The sequence below is a fragment of the Micromys minutus genome (genome assembly GCF_963924665.1).
Source record: "Micromys minutus genome assembly, chromosome: 12".
Classification (NCBI taxonomy): Eukaryota; Metazoa; Chordata; class Mammalia; order Rodentia; family Muridae; genus Micromys; species Micromys minutus.
The window spans coordinates 58,867,113-58,881,946 of record NC_137981.1 but is presented as its reverse complement, the minus strand read 5'-3'; the positions used below and the strand labels follow the sequence as shown (position 1 = coordinate 58,881,946).

General features: G+C 49.0%; 1 protein-coding gene across 2 annotated transcripts; it reads left to right on the top strand.

Moving 5' to 3' along the window:
- The first annotated feature begins 3,668 nt into the window (after window positions 1-3,668).
- Window positions 3,669-14,313, top strand: LOC308427782 (complement C1q and tumor necrosis factor-related protein 9). Of its 2 annotated transcripts, XM_080926001.1 has the most exons (5): window positions 3,669-3,731; window positions 7,455-7,641; window positions 10,709-10,771; window positions 12,841-13,421; window positions 13,607-14,313. In XM_080926001.1, exons 2-5 carry the CDS (start codon window positions 7,476-7,478, stop codon window positions 13,778-13,780), a joined length of 984 nt encoding a protein of 327 aa, XP_080782127.1. In that variant the 5' UTR covers window positions 3,669-3,731; window positions 7,455-7,475; the 3' UTR covers window positions 13,781-14,313. The 2 variants fall into 2 exon arrangements, with proteins under 2 accessions (XP_080782127.1, XP_080782126.1); XM_080926000.1 differs by having other exon boundaries at window positions 12,841-13,749.
- The last annotated feature ends 521 nt before the right edge of the window (window positions 14,314-14,834 follow it).

Here is a 14,834-nt window from a genome sequence, read left to right as displayed (position 1 = left end):
TGAGATGGGCACGTTATATAAAAAGAAGCCGGCTGGAGCGGAACGAAGCCCTATGTTTGATTGTTAGCACTGCCTTAAGCTGGGTGTGAGAGCACAGGCCTGTAATTCCACCGCTGGGGAGGTGGAGGCAGGGGGTTTTCTCTGGCTACAATAAGAGGTTCAAGGTCAACCTAAGCCATATGAGACTGTCTCAAGAAAAGAACACCTTTAAAAGGCAGCATATGGTAGACTTTACGGGTCCTTTCTTGCCTTGAGCTTGGTGCTTCTTCCTAAAAATGTGTGGGAGGGAATCACTGGGCAGGTGTGGGAGGAAGGGTCTGAGGGAACTGGAGAGGGGCCACTGGACTCCAAAGACACTGGAGTAATAGACAGTGACAGTTGCATGTGGTGGCTGGGATTTGAACTCAGGGATCTCCAGAAGAGCAGTCAGTGCTCTTAACCACTGAGCCATCTCTCCAGCTTTGCACCCCCCCACACACTCTTGTTTGTTTTTCGTTTGTTTGTTTGTTTGTTTGTTTGTTAGCCTCTTGTGGGTTTGAAGCATTCCACACCTCACCCTCAAGGTCAAGAAGGTTCTCTAGACCACTGAGTGATAGCCCAGCCCTGGAAGGCTAAATCTGTTACAGCAGTTTCCACAGGTGGTGAAATGTGGGTGACCAGGACTCTATGGCTCACCGGGAGGTGAGCCTGCAGCCTTGGCCTCTCTCACCCAGGGTGTGGGTGAGTAAGAACTTCCTCCTCATTAGCAAAGCTCAGAAAATCTCAGTAAACAAGCCATTGTTCGCTGTGACTAATCAGAACATAGTTTCTCTGTGTTGCCAAGGCTGCCTCTGCTTCCTGGTGTTTAATCTGTACTCTTGCTCTCCTCCATGAGGTCCTCTGGGCAAAAATAGTGACAATGACAGCAATGGGGACATACGGGGTGGTCCAGGATAGCACCACGCATGGAAGGGAACATAGGAAAGTACTTTATTCTAGAAGAGTTGGGGGGTGAAGCAAGCATATTGAGTCGTCTGCTGTGTGCGTTGGAGAGACCACATCCTTTTAGAGGAACATGGCCAGACGAACCCAAGGATGTTCTTGCATCAGTACCTCCAGGGATGAGCACCAGAGATGTGAGGCAGGCGCATAGCAGCTCCCAGAATGGAGTCTTCTCCTTAACAAACATCCAGGCCCAGACTCAGCTCCTAAAGTTCTGTGGACAAGCACACAGGGCTAACCTAGAGCAGGTCCGTGTCTCTGCTGCGACACAGCCGAGACCGTGTGGTGTCTGTGCAGCTGGATTCTAGCAAATGACCAGGACCTTGTCACACGGGTGGCGTTTGGCATTCCCCAATGTGGCTGAAGAGCTCAGGGCCAGGTGTGGCCAGTAATGTCTACATAGGTTGTGGTGAAGAGAAATTTCAAGTCTGAGGCAGAGGGGTGCCCAGGGAGACAGTCTAGCAGGCAGCACGGTGATCCCAGGAGGCCTTGGGGTAAGGGACAGTGGTGACCAAGTCCTCTTAGGAATACCATTAACTGAGAAGAGTAAGGTGAGCGGCGCACTAGCTTGGTTCCTGCTAACTCGGGAGAGAGGAAAGGACGACGGCTGGAGAGGATTCTCCATAGCCAGGGTGACCAGGGAAGCAGAAGGGCCTGTGGCAGCCTGAAGCTGAGTGACCACAGAGGTCCCTCCAGCAACCAACTGCACTGCCCACATTGGCTGTAGCAGTCAGACCGTGTTTAACAGATGCCATCTAACTTAATGGACACTGCCAAATCCATTCCCACCCCCTCTTGGGGACATTGTTGGGGCTGTCTGCTGCATTCAGGAGTGAATGCTGGACATGGTTAGCTCTGCTAAGGTGAGGCTTCGAGTACCTTCATATCCCATCCCAAGATGGCTGCTAAGGTTGAGCTTCTGCCCTTCTCAGAACAAAGCTGTTCTTACGATTTTGGAGCTGCTGCGCTTTTGCCTGGCTGTTTAGACACTTCTCAGGGAGAAGGTGCAGAGCTTCAGTGTGCTCCTCGGTGGGCGAAGGGATAGGCAAAGTCCTCATCAGCTCCCTCCTGCTAAACCACACAGATATCGGGGCTGGTCACTTGCTGCATTCTGTACAAGAAAGGCCGAAGCTTGGAGATCCTGGAAGAGTAATTGTCGGGTCCAGTGGAAGCCTCATTTCCCCCCAAGCAGTGGATGACGCTGGGGTGACAGTGTTTGCTTGGCTCAGGCTGCGACGGAAAGGCCCCCTCCCTTGGCATGTACTTGTGGCTGTGTACCCTCCAGCCTGTCCTTGCCTCCTCTGCTCCAAGTTCTCAGGCTGTTGGAGTTCTCTGCCCTCAGCTACGTGTCCTCCGTAGAGCCAGCATGAGTTTTCTATGCCTACTTCTCTAACCCTGGTTCTCCGCTCTAGACTCTTCCAGATGCCTCTGGCTGTTCCCCCTCTCACACGGATAATAGAAACCTAACTCGGGAGCAGCCATTCTGGTGGTTTATTGACTGTGACCCCTCTTAGAGCAGTGATTCAAACGGACTTCCTGGGTTCCTTCTATGAGGGAAAGGAACCTTCCCCCCACCCCTACCCTGGTGTTTTGAAAAAGAGCCTCTCTGTGTGGCTGTCCTGGAACCTTTGCTGCAGACAGGCTAGTCTCAAAGTCACACAGGTCTACCTGCCTCTGAGTCCCAAGTGCTGGAATTAAGGGTATGGGCCACCATTCCTGTCCAGCTTTTTTTTCTTTTAAGCTGAGAACTGGACCCAGGGTCTTGTGCTTGTTAGACAGATGCTCCACCACTGAGCTAAATACCCAAACTGGAGACGACAACTCTGTTTTACAGTTTCTGTAGTTAAAGGACAGAGCAGGGTTGGGCAGAGCAGGGTTGCCGGAAGCCTCAGGCCTCATCTAGAGCTTTAGGGGTCTCAAGGGCTCAGAACTACTTCGTGAGCATGCTACCCCCAAAAGCACACCTGAATGTGAGCATGCTACCCCCAAAAGCACACCTGAATGTGAGCATGCTACCCCCAAAAGCACACCTGAATGTGAGCATGCTACCCCCAAAAGCACACCTGAATGTGAGCATGCTACCCCCAAAAGCACACCTGAATGTGAACATGCTACCCTCAAAAGCACACCTGAACATGCTACCCCCAAAAGCACACCTTCTGGCCGTTAGTTCCCTGAGTATTCTGCAGAGACATGAATGCCGATGGGAGAATTAACTGAATCTTGGGTTGCCCTTAAATCTAGTTTTGCCCTCAATGAGAGTCGCAGGCAACAGTAACTGTCATCCTTGAAAGTTCTCCGTAAACAAGGGGATCCTAATGTCTGTGCTGCAAAGACCTCGGGTGATGGTCGGACCTCCTCGATATCGTATTGACATCTGTTGTCTTGCTCACAAAGGACTCAAGGCCAAGGAGAGAGCTGTTCACATCAAGAAAAAAAAAAAAGCCTGCCGTGGGGTTTTCCCCACGTTCTATCTGCTCAAATACCTGGAGTCTCCTCAGTCAATTTCCAAGAACGGAGAAGAAAAGGACCAAGTTTTTCACACCTGGGGTACTGCGAAGGGATGCTGTGAGTTTTGAAGCTGATCCAAGACATCTTGTGCCTCTCCCACCCCGTTCCCTCCCCTTCCTGCTGTTTTGCACTTAACATTCACTGGGGAGTTCTATGGCAGGAAGGCTTGATTTTATTTACAGTGTGAGGGTTCCCTATTCTCACAGTGCCAGGATCCAGCCTGCAACTCCGGGGTTCAGGTAAGTGCACTGAAGGATATTTACCCCCAATTCAGCTGAAGGCACCTAGGTTCTGAGGTATATGTGTGGTATAAAGCTCTGGGTAAGAACAAAGGTAATTCTAAAACTATTTCTCTAAAGAACAAATCAGGTGTGTTGGTTCATGCCCGTAATGGCAGTGGAGAGGCTAACCCAGAAGGTGTGAGCTACAGAGTTAGTTCCAGGCCAGACAGCCTGCGCTGAGTGTGCGACTGTCAGACAGAGATGGACACACCGGGCACACAGGAATGGGGAGAAGGAAGGGAGGACGGGGGGGGGGGGGGGAGAGAGAGAGAGAGAGAGAGAGAGAGAGAGAGAGAGAGAGAGAGAGAAAGAGAGACGGAGAATTTCATTTGCCAGAATTCTGCAATACTGCGCTGGAAGGAGGCATTAAAAAAAAAAAAAAAAAAGGATAAGTAACAAGAATAACAGACCTTTCTAGAAAAGGTTATAGATTATCAGCTACATATTTTAATGAATATTTTAATATCTACATCTATGCTAACTTATAGGGTCTATAAAAACAATATATGTTGAAGAAAACTGCATACTGTAACACTGCATCATATACATGGGAGAAATAAAGACAACATGAAGCCAACTTAGTGTAAGGGATGTCACCCATTAGCCTCACACTGAGCAAGCTGAGTGTCACAAGCTGGCCTGGTGCGGCATGCCTGTCCTCCGCACTGGAATGTGGGGCAGTAGTTCTAAGCTGCCCGATGTGCACAGAAAGACCCTGACAGGAAAAAGCGAGATTGTTCCCTTGATTTCTGTTAAATGTTAGTGTTTGGGGGCTGCATGAGGATCGTGAAGTGTTTGAGGATTCGTGGCTGTAAACCAGAGAAAATCAGCAGAGGCGCCAAAAATGGCCTTTTAAAAACAATGTGTGTGAGGTGTTATGCCTGCCCTGTAAGGACCACACTGGCGTCTTGTTGGCTACAAGGACTGGGAGCAGCCCCCCTGCTACTGGAAGATTAGAGTCTCTTCACCCCTAAATGGCTTTTCCTGGAGAAGGGGGGAAGTGAGGGAACACTGGTCAAGCACAGAAGAACCTACCTAGATTCTGCCGGTCGCTTCTGCGTCCACAGCAGACCTGACTGAAGAGAGCTCCTGCGGTCGGCTCTGGGAAACTCAGCGGCCCAAAGTGGGTTTCCTCTTCCAGAGACACTTTCCCGTCATCCTCAGCAGCTTCCACCAGAGGGCGACACCTTCTAGTCTATGAGATGGCATCTAGCTAGCGACAGAGGGGCTGGAGAGACGGCTCAGGGAGTTGGGAGGGCCAGGATGAGCAGAGTTCGTTTCTCAGCACCCACATCGGCTGGCCTGTAACTCCAGCTCCAGGGACGTCTGATGCTCCAGCCTGAAGGGGTCTTTATGTTCGTGTGTGTGTGCTTGTATGTGTGTGTGTGTGTGTCTATGTGCAACACACACATACACACACACAATTAAAAATAATAAAAATAAATGGCTACAAATGTGTAACCAGCAGCACAAAGACTTTTTTCCTCACAGGAAAGCCTCTTACCACCCCTAGATTCTATACATTAACATGTTTGCCTATTTGCATATATTTACTTTTAGCTTTAGATAATATACATACATTAATATCTCCGAAATGTGCCTGATATTTCAGTCTTTCTAAAAGTCATTTAAAAACTTTTAAACCTTTGTGTGTGCATGTGCGTGTGGGCGCATGCTTATTGTATGGATAGCCTCAGAGGCCAGAAAGGGGGTCTCAGTTCCCCTGTAGCTGAAGCTATAGGTGGTTGTGAGCTACCTACTGTAGGTACGAGAGCTGAGTGCCAGTCCTCCACAGGAGCTAACTTAGCTGCTGAGCCATCCCTCCAGACCCCATTTTAGTTCCTTCTCTTTGGATGGGTCTTTCGAGACAGGGTCTCATCTGTACCCAAGCTGGTCCTGAGCTCACCTTCCTTTTGCCTTCATGCATCTTTTCCATACGTCACTGACCTCCATAACTTTCTCAGCACTTACATAATGGTCCATTCCCTAAGTCTGTTCTCAGACATTACATACTGTGCCCTTTTCTACCTTAACAGAAAATACTGCTGTTGCCTTTGGCACACAGATCTTTGCTGTATTGTAATTTGCAGAGATGGTACTACCAGGTCAAAGAGACAGACACCCTGGTGTTTGCCATTAAAAGAGCTGCTATCAGATAATTCTCACACCCCACCACCACTGCCCAGCCTGCTGTTCCACACTAAATGTCTGAAAATACAGCCAGGTGAGCTTTTGAGTCCCGTGACCTTGCATCAGATGCAGAGCCCCTGCCAGGCAGGTCCTGGGTGACACTCACAGGGATCCTCAGCTTGGTCTGGCATCCTACTTTTTCCTGTCTCACAGACTCAAGCCCCTGCAGGGCCCTGCATGCCAACCCTGTTACAGGGAGCAGTTTGCCTGCAGATCTTCCCCGCTTGCCCAGATCCCAGCTTCAACCTGAGGCCGAAGACAGTTTAAAACAAGCAAATGCAGACGGGCAAGAACCCAAGTGAAAGGACCAGTGTCTACAGAGGAGAGGGACTGAGAATGTGCTACGTACCAAAGGGCTCAAGTTCACCGGGAGTTAAAACCAAGGACTCTGTGCGGCACAGATGCTCTAGCATCGAGCTATAGCCGCACCCCAGATGTTCGTGTTTGGTGTGTTTCTGTTAATGCCATGTCATTTTTAGTATCTGTATGTAACACCACGACGGAATTCCCCTGAGTCACATCCTCGGCTTTAATGTCCTGTTGTTGTTTTCAGTATGACAAAAATATAAACATAAATTCAAACTTACCAGGATAACCGTTCTAAGTGTACAGTTGAATAACAATAAATACGTTCAATCATCATCCTGCAAACAACGCCATCGCTGACCTGCACAAGTTTCATCGTTGAACAGCGCCCCCTCCTGTCAGCTACTGGCACCCGCCACGTTGCTTGCTCCACAATTTGGATCACTTTGCGTACACACCAAATCTGTCTTTCAGTATCAGATTGTCACCATCTAATGTCCTGGAGGGGGCCAGGAATTCCTGCTTTTCTGGGGTCGAATGACACTCCACTGTATTTATATACTACATCCGTCTTCTATAACCACTCATTCACTGACGTGCATGTGGGCTGCTCCCCCTAGTGGTTGCCAGGAACATTGCTGTCAGAAACCCCAAGCATGTTCAAGCCTCTCCTTTCAGGTTTTGTTGCTGTTTGTTGTTTTTGTTTTCATTCCCAGGAATAGAATTGCTGGGCCAGAAGGTAATTTTATATGGCTTTATTATTTTTAGTGTGCCTTTTCATGGATATTGTGGTCAAATTTGGTCTTTACATTAGCCCCATGGGTAAAGAAAACATTTTTATCTGGTTTTGAAAAAGTGACTTGCTCAATTTGAAACAATAGAAGAGTCTCCTAAAAAAAAAAAAAAAAAAAAAGAGTCTCCTGACTTCAAAACTTGGCTTCCACATTCAATGACAATTAAAAATGGTCCCAACCACGTGGCACCACCCGAGGACAATGTCCTTTCTTTTTTCTTTTGTAGCAATAGGGTCTCACTACGTAACGCTATACCGTGCTGACCTGGAACTTTCTGGGATTACAGCCAGGTGCCTTTGTCAGTCAGAGACCAAGGCCTGTCCCACAGCAGAAATGAGCAGCAACTTTACCTGCACCCAGTGACCTTTCAGATTCTGTTTCCCTCTCTCAGTCCAGACCCTGCTGTCTGACCATGAGGATCTGGCGGCTTCTGCTGGTTATGGGTGTGTGTGCAAGGAGTGCGTTCTCCCAGGACACCTGCCGGCAAGGGCACTCTGGCATCCCCGGGAATCCAGGTCACAATGGCCTACCTGGAAGAGACGGACGAGATGGTGCCAAGGGTGACAAAGGAGACACAGGTACCTGACACGGCCTTTCAGCCACCCGCTTGCCCACTGAGCCCTCACCCACCGATGTCTCAAAGACCTGCTCTATGCCACATTATGCTAGGACAAGGCCAACAGCCCCGCCCCCACAGGAGATGACTGTTATGAGTTTCTGCAAACAGTAGCATTTGAGTGGGAACATAGGGGTGTGGTGCATCGTTAATCAGGAGGCCAGTGGAGCAATCTGATGACTGTGTGCAGTAGCAACCCCCATCCGCAGGAAGAAGGCCCCCAGTGGATGCCTATAGCCACAGAAGCCACAGAAGAGCCCTACCTGTGTCTTGCTCCCTCCTATATACACACAACTACGATAAAGTTTAGTGTCTAAGCTAGGTAAGGGATAAGTAATCATTAATAATGAAACAGATTAAGCATTACTCTTTACTACAAAGTTACCAGCATCAGTGCGCTCGCACTTTGAGAACTGTATTAAGTCACCGTTAAGGTTGTGTGGCCATCCGAGTTGTGAGACTGCCTTGGCCATTTGAATAACCGAGACAGCTACAACGTGCTGACAAGGGGGTAGCATACAGCTTCCCAGGAACTGGGACCATGTGCTGCCATGTCTGGGTCTGCGTTGAGTTCTTAATGTGTGAAGTTTTTTTAAAATAATTTTATTTATGTATATTTTTGGTGTATGAGTGCTCTGTCTGCATGTACACCTGCATGCCAGAAGAGGGCGTCAGACACCTTTATAAATGGTCTTGAGCTGTACCATGTAGGTGCTGGGAATTGAACTCAGGACCTCTGGAAGAGCAGTCATTGCTCTTAGCCACTGAACCATCTCACCAGCCCTGAATATAAGAAGTTTTAATGCTTATTATCAGATATTTTATATACTTGAAGAGGAGAGATGCTTACTAGATAAATCAAGAGGAATGTACTTAATTTTGTTTACCTCTCCCTTTGCAAATCTTTCTCCATCTCTCTTGGTTGTTTTCCCCTTCCCCCTTAAAAAGATTTCGTTTTTTAGACATTTAAATATTTCTTTATGTGTATGGATTTTTTTCTGCATGCATATTTATGTACCACCTATTTGTAGTGAGCGCCCTTAGAGTCCAAAAGAGGGCATCGAGTCATCTGGCTGTAGCACATGTGGGTGCTGGGAATTGAATCCAGGTCCTCTGGAAGAGTAGCCAGTGCTCTTAGCTGCTGAGCCACCTCTCCATCCTAACTCTCTCCCTCCCCCCTCCCTCCCTCCATCTCTCCACAGTGTTGCACATAAGGCTGGCTTCTAACTTGATCTGTACCCAAAGATGGACTTGAACTCTTCATCCTCTTGCCTCTGTCTCTTGAGTTCTGGAGTTATAGGCATGTACTACTGTACCTAGTTCAAAATTAATATCTATCTATCGATCTATCTATCTATCTATCTATCTATCTATCTATCTCCATCCATCCATCCATCCATCTTTCCCTGTCTTTCCCTCCATCTCTTCCTCTCTCTGTAGTGTGTGTGTGTGTGTGTGTGTGTGTGTGTGTGTGTGTAAAACATCATTTTCAGGTATGCCCCTCTATTCTGCTCAGCTTTACAGGGGGCAGGGTCTTTTGTATAACCCAAAGGTCTCCGTGTTGACCAAGCTGGCTGGCAAATCCTCAGGACTCCCCTGTTAGCTCCCGCACCCCAACCCCTCAGTGCCTCCAGTCCTTACAGGCTTTCACATGGCTGCTGAGAATCAAACTCCCGCCCCTCATTCCTTCTCTGTCATTGGACTACCTCCCCAGCCCTACCAAAACAGATTTCTTAAAAGCACATGTTTCCTAGGCCAGGTGTGGTGTTACATCCTTTAATCCCAGCATGCGAGAGGCAGAAGCAGATGGATCTCTGTGAGCTCAAGGATAGCCTGGTCTATATAGCGAGTTTCAGGACAGCCAGGGCTACATAAGAGAGAGACCCTGTCTCAAAAAAAAAAAAAAAAAAAAAACATCTGGGATTTTTTTTTTGTATTTTTCCATTCAGTTCATACATTCATACACATATGTATATGTATAGAATGAATATATATATATATATATATATATATATACATATATATATATATATATATATATATTCTTGTGTATACATATACTTTATGTGCTATTTCTTGAGAGTGATGTTAGCCCACGATGCTTGGCAGGAAAATGTGCTGCTTCTTTACTTGGTCCTTTGAAGATGTGCTGTGTGTTTTATATAATCAACACAAGCTGGCACAGCATATGTGACATACATTCACTGGCTCAGGTAGAAGCTTATGCTCTGGCCTGTGTGATCACACAAGCTTTGAGATCGTGCTACAGAATGCAAGAACTGGGAATCAGTCAGGGAGAAAGAGAGGTTGGGGTGGGAAGGCTCAGGCTTTGGGGTGGGGCACAGGGTTGGGGATCATGGAGTGGAGGCCAGTTTTGGTGGTTCAGTGAGATCCAGGGCTTGCTCGGGAGCTTGCATAACACCAGGAGTTATGGATGCAAACCAGCCTGTGTCTTCTGGTCCTGAGGGCTGAAGGCTGTCCCACTTGCTTGTCACCATACACCTAGGTTGACATCTTAGGGACCCGGCTGATTATAAAACCTGGAGTAAACCACGGCCTTGTGAGCTTCCTGTCACCATACTCTGCCGTTTCTTCTTTACTATGCCGGCTGAAGGAAGGCCTCGGTAGCCTGCTCCCAGCCTCAGGACTAGCAGAACCCCGCCACCACTGTTCAGTGGCCCTCACCCCTAGTCCATGGTGCCTTTCTTTCCCCAACAGTCAAATCACGAGTTGTGGGAAGGTCTAGCACCTCCCGCTGTCAGATCACTTCACGGTCCTCATCCTGAGACAGAAGTAGAGTGTGGTCCTCAATGTCTTTGCCCTGTCTCTTGCTCCTGGTGCTCATTTCAGAACCTGCTCCTCCCACATGACCCAACACCCTGGATGCTCTAACAGTTGCCACCTTCACCTGCACTGGTGGGAAAAGAGGAGGGCTGGGGCATCCAGGACTTCCTGTGTCAATCACCCCTGGAGACTCACCTGGGAATCTGGATTCTCAGTTCCTGTCTGCTTTCTTCCCTTCCACCTAGGAGAACCAGGACATCCTGGTGGCCCAGGGAAGGATGGAATCCATGGCGAGAAAGGAGAACCAGGTCAGTGGCTTTGCACCCATCTATCCACAGTGCTCTAGTATGAGGCTGTGCAGATGACGGCAGCTGTCACTGTCCAGTGCTGCTGAGGACTGGCCTGTCTGCTGCTCCCAGGATGACTCACTGTGTTGGTCAGGGCTCTCTAAAGGAACAGGACTGATGGGGTGAAGGTATATAGATTATAAACCCACACAGAGACAGAGAATGAGAGAGAGACAGAGAGGGAGAGAGAGATGGAAAGAGAGAGAGAATGAGAAAGAAAGAGAATGAGAGAGAGAGGGAGAGAAGAGAGACAGAATGAGAGAGGGGGGAAGGAGAGGGAGGGAGGGAGGGAGAGAGAGAGAGAGAGAGAGAGAGAGAGACAGACAGACAGACAGACAGACAGACAGACAGAGAGGGAGAGAGAGAATTACAATGGCTGTCCCCACACGTAAAGGCCCACAGTCTGTTAGTTGTTGGGCACGTGAGCCTGGCTGTCTCAGTGGTCCCAGTCTGTGCCCGGGTCCTGGGTAATTCCTAAAGAGCTGCTGGTCTTCAGTCTAGGCTGGAATTGTGACAAAGTAGATTCTTACACCAGCAAAGGAATGGCCCAGCAACAGGAGAGGTGAGTTTGCCAGCAAGGATAAGAACAGTGGACTGAAGACAGATGTGGCCCAAACTTTGGGTGGGTCTTCCCATTTCAAAGGGGCCAATCAAGACGACCCTCACAACCTTCTGGTCTCAAGTGAGCCAATCAAGACGACCCTCACAGGCATGCCCAGCTGCTTGGGATTCGGTGGATTCCAGATGTGGCTGAGTTGCTACACTAGCCACCACATCCACCAGCAGATCCTCTCTCTGCTACGGCTGCACACATGCATCAGCACACTTGTGCTGGAAAGGGCCCAGAGGGAATTACTCTCAGCTTCTTTTTGTGAGTTCTGGGATCTGCTCATGTACCAAGGCATCCGCAGATGCTAGATAGTGTTGCCATGTTCTGGGGGAGCTGCACCCCAAAGTCCAAAAGCTGGGGTTTATGTACTTTTGCCTAGTATGGAGTATTACTTGATTTTGCCAGTACTGTGGATTGAACCTAGAACTTCATGCCTGCTAAGCAAATGCTGTGCCATGCCCTCTCCTTTTTTATTTTAGCTGCCTTTACACATACCAGAAGAGGGCATCAGATCCCATTACAAATGGTTGTGAGCTTTTGTGGTTGCTGGGACTTGAACTCAGGACCTCTGGAAGAGTATTCAGTGCTCTAACCACTGAGCCATCTCTCGAGGCCCCGTGCCCTCTTTTTAAAAGACACTTGTTAACATATATTAATAGATAACAATGGGATTTACCATGACATCTTCACATGTGTGTGTGATGTTTTAATCACGTTCATTGAATTACCCTCTCTTGCTAGTCCCACGGAGCCGATTCGTCTGTTGTTGCTCCTCCTTCTCTTTGTGTGTGTGTGTGTGTGTGTGTGTGACACAATGTGTTCATTAGAGTGTTCACTGGCACATGGGTGAGCCTGTGGTTATAGGAGCAGGCGGTCCATCTCATGCTTCTCCCAAGGGTGGCCTTGGTTTTTGGGGTGTCATGGGTCACTCTGGTGGTGCTCTAAGGAGCACTTTTGTAGGTTGGGGATGTGGCTCAGTCAGTAGAGTGCTTACTTAGCGTACTTGAAGCCCTGGGTTCCATTTCCAGCACTGCATAAACTGGGAATGTCAGAATGTAGGCACAGTCCCAGCACCCGGGAAGAACTGGTGGAGGACCAGGCGTTCAAGATCATCCACTCATCCTTGGCTATAGTGAGTTTGGGGCCATCCTGGGCTACATAAGACTGTCCCCAAAACAAACAACTCCCCCCCACAAAAAAAATCCACAGTTGTGTGTGTGTGTGTGTGTGTGTGTGCCTGTTGTGTGTTTACATGTACATTTCCTGGAATAAAATGAGAGTTTTTGGAATTTCAGACTCTAAGCAAATGTTGAGCCCACACCCTACTTTGTCTCAATTAAACGCTTAGTGATACAAACTCCAGCATTGCTTATGAGGGAATGTTTTCTAAACCATTTCTTCATTATCTTCTTCTATTCAGGAGCAGATGGAAGAGTTGAAGCAAAAGGCATCAAAGGTGATCCGGGCTCCAGAGGCTCTCCGGGAAAACATGGCCCAAAGGGATCCATTGGTCCCACAGGAGAGCAAGGGCTGCCAGGAGAGACCGGTCCTCAGGGGCAGAAGGGGGATAAAGGCGAGGTGGGCCCCGCTGGACCCGAAGGACTAATGGGCAGTACCGGACCTCTGGGTCCCAAGGGCTTACCTGGCCCGGTGGGCCCCGTTGGCAAGCCAGGCCCCAGGGGAGAAGCTGGACCCATGGGCCCTCAGGGGGAGCCAGGAGTCAGAGGAATGAGAGGCTGGAAAGGCGATCGAGGGGAGAAGGGGAGAGTTGGCGAGGCTCCTGTAGTGCCCAAGAGCGCTTTCACTGTGGGGCTCACAGTGATCAGTAAGTTCCCTCCCCCAGATGCGCCCATTAAATTCGATAAGATCTTCTACAACGAGCTGAACCACTACGATGTAGCGACGGGGAAATTCACGTGCCACGTGGCGGGTGTCTATTACTTTACCTACCATGTCACCGTGTTCTCCAGGAACGTGCAGCTGTCGCTGGTCAGAAACGGGGTAAGAGTCCTGCACACCAAGGATGGTTACATGAGCTCGGAGGACCAGGCGTCTGGGGGCATCGTGCTGGAGCTGAAGCTCGGGGACCAAGTGTGGGTGCAGGTGACGGGAGGAGAGAGGTTCAATGGCCTATTTGCAGATGAGGATGACGATACCACATTCACAGGCTTCCTCCTGTTCAGCAGCTCTTGACACGAAGCACTCCGCGCATGGCCTCACGGAGGGCTCTGCTTGGTGAATGTGGTGCGCACGGAACTAGCTTGGTGAGGGTGAGATGTGACTGTATCCATTCCTCCAACTGTCGCATCAGTCCTGAGACGTACACACGGGAAGCTAATCCTACAGATTTCGTCATTTGAATCCATGAATAATGAACCGAGACGCCCGCAATGCGTCAGTGTGTCTCACGAAGGCTTCCCCTTGGTGTCACTGAACAAAGATCGAGTCCGGATTTGAATTCTCCAGTTCGTGAATCCTCTGTCTGTCTGATGTGTGAGTCTGAATCCGTGTCTGCCTGAGGACCTTGCCCAGAAAGGTTCGACTGAAGAGAGACGGGCCTGGAAGAGCGGCACTGGTCACGGTCCGGACCGGAGAGGAAGGAGCAGAGGAAGTGAGGAACTAAGTACCAGCACTCAGCTCTCTCTGCTTCCGGATCCGCCCTGTTGTGGGAAAAAAACCATGTTATTAATCGTGTTATTGCCACTGTAAGCTACCCTTTCGTCCTCTCTCTCCCTCCCCCACCTCTGTGTGTGTGTGTGTGTGTGTCTGTGTGCACGCGCACACACACACACGTGCACACTCGAGCGTGCCCTCTCAACCCCACCTCCCAAAGGTTGGGATACTGTAGTTCCTTTTCTGTTGTAGTAAATAATATAAAAATGGTTTATCCTTTTCCTGGCTCCCCGCGGTCTTACTCTGTGGACCCCTGAGCATATGAGGTCACCACACACTTGGCGCTCCAGGCCACCTCTAAGAACTCCACCACCCCTGTTGTTTCTGTCCTGGGTGGATACGACCACCGGGCACACACATGACTCCAAAGCCCGATAGCTTTTCGTGTAGGTTTATATATTAAATTCTCAATCCACAAACCCTCTATACCATAAGATTACATCCAATGGACAAAGATACAAACTGCCCTTCTACATGAGATAAAAGACCTATAGAATCCCTTAAATATTCATATCTGCCTCCTGCATCTACTTCTTCTGCTCCTCGGCCTTTCCCCGCCCATCTCTCTCCTGTCCAATCATGTATCGCCTTAACATAAATCTACACTTTTCTATTACTGCCCCCCACCTTCTACCCACAGCAATCTCTCAAGGGAAAATTGAGTTTCTCATAATGAAATCCTTCCTTCTAAGCATGGTGGCTCCTGCCTAGAATCCCAGCACTCAGGATGCCAGTTTGAGA